An 18,131-nucleotide genomic window follows, 5' to 3' on the forward strand; every position below is an offset into this window, starting at 1 on the left:
GTTTTATATTCTCCACGTGCAATATAAATAAATTCGCAACGAGATCGGGAGAGAGGAGTCGAGGCAACCCCCGCTCTATTTCCTCGCGTACGCGCCCCGGAACGCCCGATAATTTGTATACGTCGCGAAAACCGTGGGAACAAAAGCGCCGATACTTAAGTGTACACGGCGATCGTTATCTTTGCTATCGGGATACCGTCGTAAACTGTCGTATCTTTTAATGTAGCTGTGTTATGCGGGAATAAGGTATACCGTCGCCTGAGAGAGCGGACCACATGTACCTGGTATTGCGTTGATATTGACACGCGGTACAGCTACGATGCATTTCCATTTAGATATAATGAGTTAATAATTTAGCGAGATAGCCCGTGAATGTTCGAGTTATTTGTCATAATGAAACGTAGCTTATATATTAGTGATATTAATTTTTCTTAAGTTCTTTTTTTTAATCTGAGATTGATAATTACGTGTGCATTTAATATAACATTATATATGATTCTATATAATTATTTCATATATAAAATGTTATGTGAATGATTAAGATAATTCTATAATAATAGCACGTATATTCATGAAATATTTAATAAATAAAACTGACAATGATTTTGGTTAATAATTATTAAAAAAATAATAAATATTAGATAATAAGAATGCAAAAAAAATTGCGAATTGATTATGAGTATGAAATTATTAATCATTTCAAATACAAAAAACAAATTTAACTTAATTGTTAGTTATCAATTATTAATCGCGTTAAAGAAAGACATATATGTTAATCCGTAAAAATACAAATTATAAAAAAAAAATTGATACTTTGGTCATTATAAAGATGCACATATTTTCGAGCTCTGTCAGTTTTGCACCTTTCTTCTAAGAATTTAAAGAGCCAGCCAGAAAAAAAGAAACACGAATGCTCGAAGAAGAAAAAGAAAAGGAATTCGTGTGACGTGTCCAGTTTACGGTGGCACCTTTTTGCATTTTTCCGTATGGCGCCGAAGTCACGACTTGACCCTCTCGTTTCCCTTTACCCACTTTCTTTCGTCCACGATCATATTCTTGCATTTATATTCGCTATTCCTTAAGGTTCGTGTTATACATCTACTCTTTTTGCACGGCGCTTAACATATGTCTGAGTACTTTCTAAAAGAAAATATTGTATTTGTTATAGCAAGATAAAATGATATTAAATATTTAAATACATAGATATCTGTTAATTAAATCGTTAAGATAATATAATTCGTGATTTTCCAGTTACACAATATAAATATTTCCAAAGTATTTCATTTAATCGTGTCATTTTTCTCAATTTGTCACCTCGATTTGCAAACTCGAGTATATATCAATGTAAACAGAAAACACGGAAGAATCATTTTCGTTTATTTTATAAATCTGCCGAGTTTCACGCGTCCAATTCAGAGAAGAATCGCTAGGCATTTTCAGCGAAAGAGAAAGATGAAAAAAGAAAAGGAAGATCTCGATAGTACGAGAGCACGGATGCATCTCGATCGATCGCGGGCCATGGAAAATCGTCACGGCGATCGGTGACGACGAGGGTCGGCAAGAACGATCGAGGAGGTGGTGACCAATAAGGTCGCTGGAGAACGGATAAGAGTCGCGGAGTCGAAGAACGATGGACCGCCCCTCGTTGCGGCGGCAGTGCGCGAGGCCCACCAATAGCCACGCTGTTTTCCCCTTAATATGCGAGCCTGACCGCCGGCATTACCGTTCTCGTAATGAAAAAATTACGTCACCTATAGCCGCTTAGGTGTTAGATAGTCGATCAGCGATACGAGACACACCATGGTTGGACGTTCATCGATCTGAATGCCCGAGGCATCACGTGATCGATTCGATCTCGGGGGAGAAATATGTTATTATGGATCGGGAATTCGTATATACGGATATATAAACGTAAAGAATCACTAATGAACGCGCAAAGTGATTTGATTATTTTATCAAATGCAAAACTTCTGTGATATACAATATATAAAGAAAATTCAATTTTTTCGATAAAATTTGATTTATCACATAATTTTTGATAAGATAAATCTCTCTTATATATAGCTTGTTATCAATTTGGATCTCATTTGAGATGTTGATTCATTCCTGTTACGATGGTACAAAGCAAAGAATTTTAACTTGCCTTCAATTCATTTTCTTTCTCATCTGTTAGATAATTTTCAAACTTCTTTGTTACACGCGCTTTTTTGTTAATCGTTTGTTACACGCACGCTTATAACATTATATCAAAATAAATTCTTGATATCAGAGATAATGATTGATATCACACAATAGCTTTTTTTATTGTTTTATTGAATCCTGAATATTTTTTATAGATTCTTGATATCATGCATCCTTGATGTGATAAATCTTTGTGTTTCTGATTTTTGATTGATATTATCTCTGATAGCACAGTTGTACTACGAAATCGACAATTTCTGCAGATCATAGATTGTCGACCTCGCATTTAAAGTTTTGCTGCTTTAAATCTCTAAATGAAACAATGAGATTTTAAGGTGTAAAACAACTTAAGTTTTAAACACTAAGCCATAAGAAATTGATCAATCATAGTCAAGTATTCTTCTCACATCTGATTGTAATTGATCAATTTCTTACGGCTTAAAGATTAAGTTTTAAGCCTTAAAATTTCATTGTAGATGCCACTTAAGTTTAAAATAGTTTAGCTGCTAAAGGCAAAAGATTCTTAATGTCAATAATTTTCGCTGTTAATCCGTGACATCATCTTTGATATCATTAATATCAAAATATCAGATTTTTGACATTATAATAAATATGTTGACGTTATAATAAATATGTGGATCCCTCATAAATTTATCAATATTGTTTTTCCATGCATTTTCATTGAATTGTAGTGTTATTCTTTGCATTAATTCATAAAATTCTTTTATTTCATCGAGTAATATATAGGTGAGTGATGTTGAAAGTCTGCTCGACTTTGTTTCAATGCACGCCCGAATGGAACGGATCAGAAACTCGACTATTTTCACGCCTGAGAAAATTCTTATTGTCTAAGGCGGGTAGTTCGCCTAGAGCGGAAAGTCACGCGAATCGACGCATAAGGAAGAGGAAACGAGAAATCGACTTAATTGCGCATGCCGTTTAGTACTTTTGTGCGTACAACGAACAGTAACATACAACATACAACTGCTTTCCATCTGCCTTCCTTCCGTACTAGACATCCATTTTTTCATGTTATATTTATCGCTTCGTATTTTTGTATTACTTATTTATAGACATCTATATCATAGAATAATAAATAATAACTACAAATAAAAATTATACTGACAAGAATCAAAGGAAGAATTTTATTCTCGGTCGAAGAATCTGTTTGATAATATTCAAAGTAAATATACTTTTCTATACACTTTGTAATAATATTTCTAACTTCAGTTTATAATTACATTTCAAGTCTGACAAATCGAATCGATGACGATGTGCAGTTTATAAAACTGAGAAATAAATATATTTGTAAATTTACATGAATATTATTATTAAGCACCAAAATCCGCTTTTACCAAAAGTAGGATCCTTCTTTTTGTTATTTGAATAGAATATTTAGTTATTTGAATATTTGTTATTTGAATAACAATAAAAAGAAAATTCTATAAACTAAGCGATATTTCTAACTTCAGTTTATAATTATATTTCAAATCCGACAAATCGAATCGATGTACAGTTTATAAAACTGAAAAATAAATATATTTGCAAAGTTATATATAAATATTATTATTAAGCATCAACTTTTTGACTAAGAATACTATTCTTTTTTCTCTTATTTTTTTTGTGTTGGATAGATAATAATATAAGAAAAGAAATTCTGTGATCACATGGCGATTGTTAACATATTGACTTAATATAAAGAAGATTAATTTTTGAGAAATATTTTCATTTTGTCGAATTAATTTGTCTTTTATTGGATCTTTTGATTATAATTCCGAGTTTCTTACATTTTACAAATTTACATCAACGTATTGTATTATCACTGACAACTACAAAATATGAATTTGACTATATAATAACTCTAACTTTGTCCATAATCTAAGAATTATATTTATAACATCTGTGCGTAATAATCGTGACTAATAATTGTAACATAGTTGATTTATCATTCCTGTATTTGACTTTTTGACTATTTTTTATATTTATATATTTTACATACTGAAGATGTCTATATCTTGGCCGAATCGTTTATGAATTTATACTTTAACAATTAGATATTATTATTTAAATATATGACTTTCATTACTGAAATCCTGCGTGTGACTGTTTATTTACTGCGTTTATAATTTAAGCCACGTTGTTGTGATTTTTAAAGAAAGAAAAGAGTTCCAAGTTTTATTTTATACTTTCTAAATCTGAATTAGTGGATAGTCACTAATTACAAGTGGTATATTTTGCACTGATAATCAGTGAAGTTCAACTAAAAAAGAAAGAATTTGAGCATTATATAACTAAAATACTTTGCATGTTAATTTCAATCTTCCAATATTATATTCATTAATTAAAACAAGATTGGTTAGATCACATCATAAAGATTAGTTAGGTTAGAGAGCTCACATTTCATTCACTGATTACCAATGGCATACTTGGCACTGATATCAGTGATTATTCACTGATTCAGATTTAGACAGAATCTAATTATACGATATATTATGTTTTCAATTTATATCTATTAAGAAAATTAGACAAATTTACAAATTATTGAATGTTAACTCATTTCTATTACAATAATTTCGATAGTGAAAAGCAAAGAATTCCAACTTTTTGCCCTTTGTTTTTTTTTTTTGGCAAAGATTCATTCAACAGTTCCTTTATGTGCGCACGGTGCGTCCAGATGCATGTCGATCGTGTATGACATAAATATGCATCACGAGCTGTTCCGCGCTTACGGAGCGTTACTAACAGGGTTTTAATTATGAATGAAAATAATACGCGCTTCAATCTCGAAACACACTTTCCTCAGCGTCAAGCCATCCGGTTCAACGACTCTCGCGGCAGAAGCTTGCGGAAAAATATCGTGCTCGCATGAGGACGAATATAACGCCGATAATCACAGGAATAATTTGTATTACTTGTTCCTCACTCAATCGCACTGATGTCATTAATCATTCGAATAACTCTAGTTCGGTTAGGTTTTTATTAATTAAAAATTGAATGAAATTTCAATCAGGATTCTTTTCAACACTTCAACTTTTCAAATTAAATGTCAAAGTTCAAAAAAAGATAATAAAGTATATACGAGAGAATCTACTCTTTAAATCTGAATCAGTGGATAGTCACTAATTACCCAGTGGCATACTTTTTATTGATAATCAGTGAAGTTCAAAACTAAAAAAGAAGAAATTTGAGCATTATATAACTAAAATATTGATATTTGCATGTTAATTTCAATCTTCCAATCATTGACTCAATTTACCATGTTCATTGAATTTAAGCACTAAAATAAGATTAGTTAGACCACATAATAAAAATTAGCTAGATTAGGTATCGCACATTTAATTCATTGATTACCAGTGGCATACTTGGCACTGATATCAATGATTCAGATTTAGAGAGCACATTTCCCTAACAATGTTCCTCTTTTTTAATCTTCTTTAATTTTTTAAATGACTTTCTAAATTATCCTGCACATAGATAGAATTTGGCGCGCATTCTTTTTTTTTTGCACAATGGAATTCGCCAACTTGCCGAGTCTGCAGGGCAAAGGCGGCGGGATTCAGGAAACGACGTTATTGCGTAACGTAATGATCTGGTAATCGGTCACGTGGATTTGCGTTGGACCGGGCCGGCCGCAAATCTCCGCTACGTGACGAATTCCGCTGCGAGTGGGTTTTGCCGCGTGCCTGCGTCTGCACGTGAGTGCACCATCCGCACGCGCGGCGCTAAGCTCTTCGCATTAGTTCGCGCGCTTCAGCAATCGACGGCAGTTTGTTTGCCCCTGTGGCGTACAGTGCGTCGCACCTCGCGCCTGTACGAGAATGAGCAAATCGAACGCGCAGCAATGCGCTACTGCGTAACACCTCATTAGCGTTCGAGGAAGTAAAGTTGCGCGCCGCCCATCGCGAGACTTCTTTCGCTTTTGTAACAACAGCGGCAGCAGCGCTCGATCGAAAAAAATTACACGCATATCGGTTTTTAATTATATTCATTAGAGATTCTTTTTTATTGACGATCATTATTTTCAATGAGTTTTAGAAAATATGGATAAGGATATGCCTGTAATATACAGTATAAAGAGCGATTTTTTTTTAAATTATAAATAATGGAAAAACCTTTCTATATTATTTTAATTTAAAAATCTATTAAATTTAAATTTAAGAGAACACATTTGAAAATACACTCTAAAAATAACGGTGTCTACTCTTTGTTGGTGTTAAAATTGATACAAATATAATGTGGATTTAACATCATTTTAAATCCACACCATGATGGTGATATAAACACCAGAGGTTTGAAATTCACATCATATTAATAGTATGGATTTAAAATCCATGCGATGTCTATATAATTCTCATTGTTAATGTTAACACAATGAGAATTATATAGACATCGTTGTTAAATTCACACCAGAGATTCACACCGATATTTTTTAAAGTATATATATATATATATATATATTGTTTGACATACATATATCAACTAATAAGACATCAACAGAAAGAGACATATTTCGTTTTATTTCATTGTTCTCATTCATTGTTTTCAAATTAGCTTTTAATGTATAATTTTAATAATATTTTTATTTAAAGCCGAGCTCGCATTTGTCCTTCACGGTTGCAGATTCAGAGCCGCCCGTAAACGTACTTTGTTTTGCATTAGCGTGTGCGTGCAAGGATGCACATATCCAATGTACGCCCCCTCCGTTGCTGTTCGATGTTAATTGCGCGCAGTAATCATTTTAACATACGTTCCAATTATGCGAATGCTATTTGGATTACATTTGCATCGTAAAAACTCCCGCTACCACTCTCTAGCAAAGCGTCTACGTAGCATTTAATAAGACAAAGTTTTTAATCTCGCTAATTAATCCTGTGTTATTTATCAATAAAATTTCGATCACATTATAAAGCGTCGATACAATTATCGATAAAATTCGCGCCTATCGCGCGACGACATTTTTGTTAATATATATTTTTAGATATCTGGGCTTATCGCGTCGCACGTGCCTAGGACTATAATTATGAGTATCCTTCTCATAATATCGTCTCGCCACGAGTTTCGTTATGGTTCCGAGAGATTATTGTTATCGTTGTTTCGATGACTGTACCCAAGTATCGCTTCTTTCAAGGCTGCGCGCGAAAAGTTTTTTTTATACACGTGTCAATCTTTATGTGCGGAGTACACTGCAAGAAACGAGTGACGCAAATTCGATTAAAAATGCAGTTCAAGTCTGCATCAAGGAGATCGCATTGTATTATCTTACTATACAACGTATAATAAGTTTGGAAGGATAATCAGTGAAATTCAACTAAAAAAGGAAGAATATTATCATTATACAACTAAAATACTGATATGTGCACGTTAATTTCAATTTTTCGATATTCATTGAGTTTAAGCACTAAAAAAATAAAGTTAGTTAGATCACATAATAAAGATTAGTTAGGTTAGGGATCTCACATTTAATTTACTGATTACAGTGGCATATTTGGCACTGATGTCAGTGATTATCCACTGATTCAGATTTAGAGAGTAAGAAGCTAAAAAAAGGAGCATGTACGTATTACCTTTCGTTAAAATTCAGAAAAATTCGCAATAGTATAAAAAAACCTATATTTCCTTAAATTATAAATTATGTACCTAATAATTCATATTCTTCGGAATATCAAGTTGATATTAAGTGATAATTTAACAGTTAATTCTAACATGAGAACTATTTGTATAGCAAAGTCTACCAAAAGCGTTTACTTTCGCGTTTTCTTTCGACCCTTCATGAATCCTTATGTTACGTTTTTCAAGAAAAAATTCAACGCTGATTCGGTATCTAATAAAATAATTCAGATCGAGCGTCAGGACGAGGTGTGAATCTATTGAAAATTCTCACTTCAACCGCACATTTCCCTGGAGAGAGAGCAACAAGTGAGTAAACATCCGTGCTATGGATCCTCGAGTTCGCGCGAATCGTTGCCGTGCGATCGAACTAATCGGACAGCAATATGTGGCCTAAAGCTGCCAACGGAACGGCAGGAATGTCGTAACGTGCGTACGTCCGACTGTTAAGAGACGAAGCCAGGATCAATGACGCGTGACTGCGTGGGATTCGTTGAAAGTGCCGGAGAATATAATGGCTGAACGAGAGAAAAGGGAGAGACGCTCCCCTTCGCACTCGTTCACCCCTGAACAGAACCGGCTGCTATTTTCGACAGATCAACCTTTCACCCCATCGTAGAAATGCTGAAACGCGAACGAGTCTAAATGGAAAATACGCGAATGGAAAGTTACGAAAGTTGGAATACGGAGGAAAATGTAACTGGCTTGAAAAAATATTTAGAACAATTAAGTCTTATCTGAAAACGATGAAAAGGAATAAGAGATAAAATTAAGAAAAATGAGAAAGATACTATAATCAGTAATTGTACGCGCATAAAAATTATTATATGTCGAATTTTTTTCATTGTTGAGTGCATTGAAACCCAGCCAGTTAGTTGCAGCGAAAAACAAAATCGTTACGCGAGCTGTCTGTCGACGTGCTGATACGAATGAAAACTTGCTGATTCTGCAATAACATTCCATATAAAGACCAACAATAATACATGACGGGTATGGAAATTACGCAACGTAAAGCTGTACTTACATTTTTAATTTCTGTCAGCAGTGACATTTTGCTTTTGACGGATTATATTTTCTTATCGAATTAATTCTTATACAAACACACTTTGTAAACCGAAAATATGTATTATAGCAAAGTTTTCATTCAAATTAATTATTTAATTTAATTCTTATAATCTTTATTTTTTGTTCCAGCAATTTCATAATTCAGTACTTAATCAATAATAATATTATTAAAAATATACTAAAAAATCTGTTTTCAAAATTTATCAACTATTCGATATGTACAATACTTTTTTCTTTTTCTTTGCCAAAATTTGTCGATAATTGAACTATTTAAATTCAAAAGTGAACTATTTAAATTCAAATTTATACGCTGCTCTCTCTTCCCCCTTTTTTTACTGTGTTATCGCGAAATATTCTGCGAATTGTTGGCATCACGTCAGAATGACTCGACTGACGAATTGCAATGTGGCGAGCGCTAATTAAAGGTGTATGAGATATTAAGACAGCAAAGACTTTGTACGCTTTAAAATCTGCATATTCACGAAAATATCATCGCAATCGAAATTCACGCAAAATACGATATAGATAAAGGTCATGAAAATTATCAAGTCGATAACTACGCCGTAAAAAATATTTTTATATCATATGTTTGCATATAAAGCACGTTTGAACGGTTTAAAAAGATAAACAATGTGAATAATAATCCGTCCAATCCCAGTATATATTTTTACAGATAAACGAGGGAACATGTAAACTGAAGAATTACATTACGCGCGCATATAAATGTACGTGCTCTCTAAAGAAAGGGAGAAAAAAATATAATGACACACTTTGCAAAGCTTGAAGTTGAATAATCTTTTTACCTCCGTCTTTTCGACTGTGTCTCCGTGTGGGTCTGCTGGATGTGATGTGGCGATAAGTCGGGTCCGTAAGACAGAAGTTGACTTCCTGCGGTGACGGGACAGGCGGGCGGGGGTGGCGGTGGTGGGCCCAACTGGTAGCCCACCGTGGCGGAGGGGGGCGCATAGTGCGAAGGGCCCGGTCCCAGACCGACCCCGTAGCCCGCGCTTCCCGCCGACCCGCCCCCGTACATGCCGCTGCTACCGGGATACTCTATTTTGGCGGTGTTTCCGGCCAGTCAATTCAATTATCGGAATAAAGCGCGTCACTCTCGAGGAGAAGTCTGCACAATTAATTCGCCATATCGTTGTCGCAAGACACACTATCGCAGTTTCACGAAGATCGTCGTTGCACCCTCCTTGGTATCGTTACCGAGCCGCGCTTAAATTATCAAGTTGTCATCCTATTGTCTCAAGATTATTCACCAATGCACTCTTATATCTTCTCACAAAAATACTCATACGCTTGCGTCCATTATCAATTTAATCAAGTGTGTTAATCATATTCAAATTACGACTTGTCTCGTCTTATCGCGCCAAAATTGTTTGTCCCGGTGCGCTTTTGCACATTTAATGAAATTTATAATTTTATACACTTCTAGAGATCTCAAAAATTTATTGCACAATAAATTATATTATAGTAGATTATATTGTAGTAGATAATTCATTCACGCAAATTGTTTTCATTCGTTAGCTTCCGTATAGTATCTATATCCGTACTTTCTTTTTGTTATTATTAGTGCATTATATAATCTTCGAATGGACAAAATACGTTAAATGCATCGTAGTCTTCTGATCCTGATCGCAGGAAGAAATTAATGATAAATGGTAGTTTTCACCCTCATTTCTTTTATCGCATCTCATCATTTTATGTTTCGATCATCGCGAAATAAAAAAAATATCTTGACGGTTTAATAGCTCGAGTGCACGATTTTGAGGTTCCTGATACAGAAACCCGCTCGACTATGTTGCACTCGCCTTCCACCGAATTATCTTGTCATCTCTTTACCTGGAGCAAGATGTAGATCTACCATCGGTCTACCAACGAAGCAGTTTTATACTTCGCGTTTCCCTCTTCAGCGTTAGTCAGGGATACTTCAGTTTCGAAGGCCTTTGTATCTAAATTCTACTCACGTTCGCTCGTGTACTTCTTCACTGATCTTGAAAGAGCGCGATGGTATATTTTAATAGTAATTTATACTTTAATCATTTTATATTCGCTTATGTTATCTGAACTCCTCAGAAAGTTATTCTAACATAGTGACGAAAGAAACATCCCTATCAATAACATATAAACTCTTGCAAGTAGAATTTTCTATTAAAGATTAATCATTCAAGACTATGTATGTTTGGTCCACGAATTGTGTGGCAATCTAGTGAAGAAGCTACAGATAAGCAAAAATGACTTTTATCTGGGATTGTCCCTACATTTCCCGGAATCGTTTATCTACGACTGAGAAGTTCTCACATTTTTCATATGTCCCTTTTCTCGACGTACGTATGAATTCCGATTTTACATCCGTTGCTTTTATCTATTCCATTCATATATCACAGCGAATTGTCGAAGTTAGCGCATGAGGATGTGCTGTTATAAACGAGCGACTTTCTTTCCTGCTGAATTTCGCCGGAATTCGAATAAGAGTCGCTTCTCTCTAAATTCTTCGTGTTCCGCTAGTCAACGCGACGGCTCGATCGTCCAAGAAAGAAAGTACGAAGAAGTAAAAGAAGCTTGTTACAGAAGTACACCTCTGGCGCGGCGGTGATTTCGGTTTTCGAAAGCGTCAAATCCGGTCACTTTCACGAGGTGAAGTCTATTCGCTTACCAATAACAAGCTTGCCCGCCTACGCTCTATTAACTATTGTTTGTTTCTTTTCTGCTCTTCTAGAAATACGATCTCGGAGAAAAATCTTCCAATCTTCTCGGCCAGGAATTGATCGCGAATCCGAGAACGTCACGAGATTCTTGACCTTGTCGGACTGTCGTTGCACTCGCGCCGAATTTTGCACGCTCCTTTCGTCGCACTGCAGCGTATGATCCACAAGACAATCGTACTAATCTTTCTCTCGCCTCGGGATTTTCTCAGAGCGACGGCCATATCGCTGAAGCGGTTCGTACGCGTCGCGATCACTTATCCTGAAGAATTCAAAGCCATTCGATTGATCGCACGGCGAGTTAAGCGTAGCAAATTAGCTTATCTTCAAACGAAATGACTGTAGAGCAATTTCCTACGTGATCAAAGCTAGATCTCGTCCAATCCTGTCTTACAGGAGATGCGTCCTAAGCTTTTATTCTTCAAGAAGGTTTCATCAATCTCTATTTTATTTTCTCTGAAATCGTCGTATATTCCAAATGTAATCCCGGTTGATCATGGAGAATCTAATCATACTCAAATCGTTGTATCGGAAATTACATAGCGAACGATGATTATTGATCTGCGTTTATCTTTTGCAATCAACGTCGAAAATTCAAATCCTATGTTAAGTTTATTTCATCGTAAAATGAATTCTTCGTTCGTTCAACATCAACTCGGCTGAGCTCGCGTAACAAGAAACGCACGCAAATCACGGATGCGTCAAATTCCCGCGTAAAATTGCGCTACAAAATTCCTCAGCAACATCGTGATTAACTGTAAAGAATGAGTCCCTTCTTTTTAAAATCTTTAATAAATTTAATTACAATAAAATTGTGACACAGCTGTTTTTTTCCCTTGTTCAAAATTCAGTGTTCTAATACAAAGTTCATAAAAGCTAAGCTTTTCTTGGAAATAAAATCCTCGTAATTCAATGACAATTGAATTCCTTTTCAATTAGGTGACTTGATATTTTCTATATTTAACATGATAAATTCCATATATTTAATTTTCAATATCAAAATAATTGCCATATTTAATATTTATATGCGATCTTCAAATTTTTCCAGCTAAAATCCCACGATTGATCAAGATCGATTTTTTTTTTCTTCAAAAAGTAGTAGTTTTAATTCATTGAGAACCAAATGAAAGAACGTTTGATGATACACACGGTTGGGCGTCCAATTTTCGGCGCCAAAATTCTTACGACGCACTCTCGAATAATGACGCGTCGGCGATCGTCGCGTTGCGGTCTCGATCACAATCGATGACGATCGCAGGTAAAGCGATGCGGAAACACGTTTCACGGACGCACGTACGGATATATGGACGGACGGACGGACGGATGGGTCGCCGACTAGCCACCACCCACAACTCGCTAGTGACTGATTCCACCATAGCCGCATAATGTGCTGCTGCGGTATACCCCGGTGAGGACTATCACTTCTCCCACCAGAGAACCTGGGACAGCCACCGTTGCGAAGCCAACTTTTAACTGGGATGCATCGCTGCCATTCGCTTGCTCGCTCGTATGCTTGCGATAGGATACAACGTTTTGGGGAATTCCTTTTCAAGATTAATTCGAGAAATCTTATTTCCGAACATTGACTTGACTTTTTCTACCTTTTCACATTGATGATTGACAAAAATTATATATATTGACATGTGACGCGGATAGTGACCCATGTTCATGGACCTTCCGTTCAGGTGATTTGATATTTTGATTATAAAAAGAAAGTAATTAATAAAATTATTGATATATAAAAAGAAAGTAATTATCTTTAATAATATTAAAAATAACTTCTACTTCCTTTACTTTATAATAGTAATTTTTGTAATTTTTTTAAATTACTGAAATAATAATTATTATTTAAAAAATTATTATTTAAAAAATACAACAAATGCAAACAAAAATATCGTGGATCACTAGTGATTCGCGTCAAGCAGTACGGTCAAGTCACTTAAAATTGACCCGGCACAGAACGTATTAATACGTCTGAAGTTATTTTCGACTAAAGTGGATTTCAACTGATCTAAAATCGATTAATGACTCTTTAGTTTCTGATTCAATGAATTAATGGAGACACCTCCGGGTCAATCGATCTCGGATCGATCAAATCCACTGAAGTCAAAAATATTAGATTTCTTATTATTATATATTACTTTTTATTGATGAAGACAATTGGAGAACTAAATCTTTTCTCTAAATTTTTTGGAGTGAGATTCAAAGGAGGTGAAATCTCACTCCTTTTTTTTTTGGAAAAAGACTTTATTCTTTCAACACATACTTCAAAAGAGCGAAATTTTACTTCAAAAGGATGAAATCTTACTATAAAGAGTGAAAATCTACTCTCATTCAAGAATAAAAATATTTTTATTCTTTCTTCAAGATTGGCTCCATTTTTTAATCTTTTGGAATGACATTTTATTTCAAAATATTTAGAAAGTTAATATTTAGTAAGTTCTCAGGAGATTTTAGAAGAGCAAAAATAAGTATCCGGAGTTTTTTCGAAATTTTTTCGATTATTTTAAACTCACCGGAAATTATCAACCATTTCTAAACTCAATATTGTAAAAATATGAACAATTACTTAGCAAGTAATATATAAAACAATGGAAATTGATAAAAACGAATTCTCTAAATTTTTTGGAGTAAAATCTCATTCTAAAGAATACAAATTGAATCTGTCTAAAAAAAAATCAATTTTCAATCTTTAAGAGTAAGATATCGCTCTTGAGTATGAGATTCACACACTCTAAAAGTTTTAGAGAATATATATATATCAGAATGAATGGGAATGGTAACAGAAAGCAGAGTACATATTCGATGTCTTATCGCGCCGAAAGGATCTGTTGGCAGGGTCCGGTAGATCGGAAATTCACGGCGATATAAGAGGGTCGCGGGAGTGTTGTGTTGATACAACGGCGATTGACATTTGCGCCTGCTTCGCGTGCCGAAGCCGTGCGGCAGAAAAGTATTTTCGAGAAAGAGACTCGTGCGCGCCAGTAAAAGTAACGCGGCGCTTACGATAACGAAGCGTTTTCTTGAACGATGTCGCAACGCGGGCCGCAGCGCATATTGGCCGAGCAGCAGCATTGTAAGCCGGGGTAGCGGAGAATTGCCTACCGTATTATGTATGGCGAACGCCACATAACTGATCCCGACGCTGCATCATTTCTTGGAACTGCGTCAATCAAGCGCGCGACACCAAGTTCGCCGTACATGTAACTGCACGGCGAAAATTTCACCGCGATCGTTAATGCCGAAGCGGCTATTTTCGTCAGCAAACGTCTTTCCAGACGATCTTTTCTCTCATTTCCCCTGCGTGATACCCGAAGATACGAAAAATGCAAATGCGTATAAACGCATTCAGATAAAAATTTCTACTATTTTCAGCGATACGTCATGTAAAATTACTTTTTCTTCAAATATTTATTTAATATCGCGCGTTTCTTCACCAATATAGATTAACTTTAAATCTCGGTTCAATTTACTCTTCATATTTTTCTATTCATTCATAAAACTAGGAAAAGATAAAGAGTGAGTTGAACAGAGATTAAAGTAACTTTATGCGTAAAAATATGTTTCCTTAACATTTTTATTTAATTTCTTTCTATATATATTATTAATGCCCATTTCTTCCAATGTAAATTAATTTCAATCTCGGTTCAACTTACTTTTTTCCTATAATTAAAAAGGAATCAAATAAAAATTTCAAGAAAAAACATTTTTACGCATAATTTTTTCGCTAAAAACAGAAATTTTTAGATTAATCTACATTAGTAAAAAAGTCTTTGTTTACAAAAATATACTAAAGTTTTCATATTCCACAGATAGCATATAATATCTAACAATAAGAGAGAGAGAGAGAGAGAGAGAGAGAGAGAGAGAGAGAGAGAGAGAAGATATATTTAAATATAAGTCGATTAGATATTTAAACTTGAGTGATTCCTATTCATGTCTATTAATTTAGATAAATTTTAATCTCGGTTTAACTTATTCTCTATTCTTTTCTAATTCCTAGAATTAGAATGAAATAAAAATAAATTCAATTGAAATTAAAATTAATCTATATTGGTAGAAATGAACATTGATAGAAATTATCCTGTACAAAGTTGAATATATATTATGACTCACCCTATATGGACAGCACTGCGCTTCTGTGCCATTTTGCTTGGGTCACTCCCTATATGTAAAATAACATATATTAATATTACAATAAATTTTCTTATAATATTTCATATAAAGATGTTCCAGAATTTAGATATAGAACTAGATATAGAACTCGATTGACTATTAGAACTTAAAATCTTGTTTCGATTTTCATTTTCTTGCTCCATTTCAAGTTCTATAAAATTTATAATTAATTAATTCTATGGGATATTTTTTAAATGTAATTTACTTCAAAATATGTATCTTGCAATGAATGTTAATAACAATTCAGGAATTATGACCTAATACGATGAGTTCAAAAACCAATACCAAGGATTGGATATGCCTGGGCTACCTGGCCTGTTTGTTACTGCCATAAATTTTAATAATTTTTTACAAGAAAGCTATGCACAACAATATGTAAGGATATGGTCATTAAGAGCTACAGAATAGGTGATCTGCAAGTAGCATGGAATATTCTAGCAATATCGCAGCCACATGGCAATAATAATGCAATATTTCTGAATGAAATGTTCAATGCTATAGAATCATATCAATATTGATCAATATTACAATACTCTTTACTTTCTTTTCCTATCTTTAAAATTGTAAAATTATAAAACTGTAAAATTATAAAACTGTGAATCAGAAAATGATTCTGTCAACTCACAGCAGTTTCAATAATATTTACTACCTCTGCAACAAACTCTCCGTCAGCATTTGTGAAACAACGCTAACCATAGCAGCCAGATTTTTATTATGCTTAATACAAAGATAATTGATAGACCACTATCTATTGTTTGATTGAACGAAATTCACTGTATGGCTTGCCCTTGCACTCCGCAAGACAAACTGGAGCAATTTAGACTACTCTAGTCTCGTCTGAATTGCGTGTGCACGCGAGAGCGCAACGGGGGAGAAAAATCGTAGGAAAGTGATCCTTTTCGTTTTCCAAAGACTCGTCGCGAGTTTTTCACGCGAGTGGAAGTAAGCAGATTGCGATTTCGACGCGTCAATTCGTCCGCGGTGACCGGGAAACGCGGGCGGACGTAGAGGCGAATGGTAACAAAACCAGTGGCTAGTTTACCTGGAATAGAATGGGCGATCGAGGATACCGTGAACATTCAGCCGGGATTTCCTGTTGCCACAATGCGACGGAAAAACGGTGCGCGCGGGGCGCAAGAGAATATTGACGCGAACGTATGACGACTTCCACACTCTGCACCGACATTAAAACTGGGTGTTTACACTTGGCAGTCGCGCCATTTTGGAGTTTCCACTCAGCTCCGGGGTTTTATTTTCACGCACGCACACGGGGATCCTACGGGAGGGACGCGGAAACGGCGAGCGAGGCGCGATCTGTCGGCGACGCGCCACAAACTAAAGTTCGCGAAGCCGGAAATTCGCAGGATTTAATAATGCCGTCGATACGGCAGAAATCGCAACGACGATCAGATTGTCGCGGCCGCGAATTTAAATCAATTTAAATCGAGTATTGATATCGTTGATTTAATCGAAGGATGCTTTTCATTTGATGACACAAATCGACGTAAATCGTTCTATCATTCTCGATATTCAGAGAGTGACAAAGATAGAACGACCCAAAGTATTTTTAGCGAATTCGATACCGACAATGAAAAATCCGTCACTGATGAGATATTAAAGACGACTGTCTCTGGAGGCTCTGGGCAAATTTTTGTGATTATCGATGAAGTCTCAAGAAGTTTGTATATTCGTTACCGATGGATATTATCCAATGAATTCACTCTTATCAGTAATTGCATTACTCGAACTCCGTTCTGGCTCTACACAGCTTAAACCTCAAAGATTTTGGCAAATTGACAATACATAGGTTCCAAATTGAGCAATGACGCAGCGCGTCCAATATTTCCATTGGCTGTAGTGATTATTCGATTGATGTGTCATTGGGCGTGTATCTAGCCTGCTCGCCGAACGATCAGCTTTGCAATTGTAAAATTCTTCATTATGATTAGTTACACATTTAGATTTATTAGTTTACACATTTAGATTTATAAGGAACCAAAAATAAAAACCAATCGTATCGAAGAATGTTACAACAGTCGGAAAGCTATTTTCTCTGCTGAATGCGCAGCCAATAAAAAGAGTAATCTCCGCGCGTTTTCATTCACAGGAACGACAGGACTCAAACGCGCTCGCTCTAATCGCACCCATGCAAACGTGCCTCGGCCGCTGCTCGCGCGACGCCGCGTAGCGCCCCGCCGGTAAATATCTGCGTCTTTGGCCTGAGCGATATCCTACTACTACGCCACTTCCGCTCGCTCGGCCGAGAGCAAAATGGACGCCTTTGTGTCTGTTTTCTTCGTATTCCCACTATAAATACGGTTTACGGGGCGACGCAGCGCCTGCGACGGGGCGATGCTCGTGCGGCGCCGCGTGAAACGCGTGTGAGGGCAG

The 18,131-nt window shown here is 35.5% G+C and overlaps 1 protein-coding gene across 6 annotated transcripts in view; it reads right to left on the reverse strand.

The window, feature by feature from the left end:
* Window positions 1–17,011, reverse strand: part of LOC108684989 (aryl hydrocarbon receptor nuclear translocator homolog) — a 41,624-nt gene extending 24,613 nt beyond the window's left edge. For 2 of the 6 annotated variants that reach the window (XM_018189570.1, XM_018189574.1), the window contains exon 1: window positions 9,657–10,163. In XM_018189570.1, coding sequence (XP_018045059.1) covers window positions 9,657–9,886 — 230 coding nt within the window. In that variant the 5' untranslated portion in view covers window positions 9,887–10,163. Of the gene's footprint in view, window positions 1–9,656; window positions 10,165–15,680; window positions 15,730–16,782 lie in introns of those variants that run through there. The other 4 variants (XM_018189573.1, XM_018189572.1, XM_018189575.1 and 1 more) reach the window with 3 other exon arrangements.
* Between the last annotated feature and the right edge of the window lie 1,120 nt (window positions 17,012–18,131).

This window comes from Atta colombica, unplaced genomic scaffold, assembly GCF_001594045.1.
Source record: "Atta colombica isolate Treedump-2 unplaced genomic scaffold, Acol1.0 scaffold141, whole genome shotgun sequence".
NCBI lineage: Eukaryota > Metazoa > Arthropoda > Insecta > Hymenoptera > Formicidae > Atta > Atta colombica.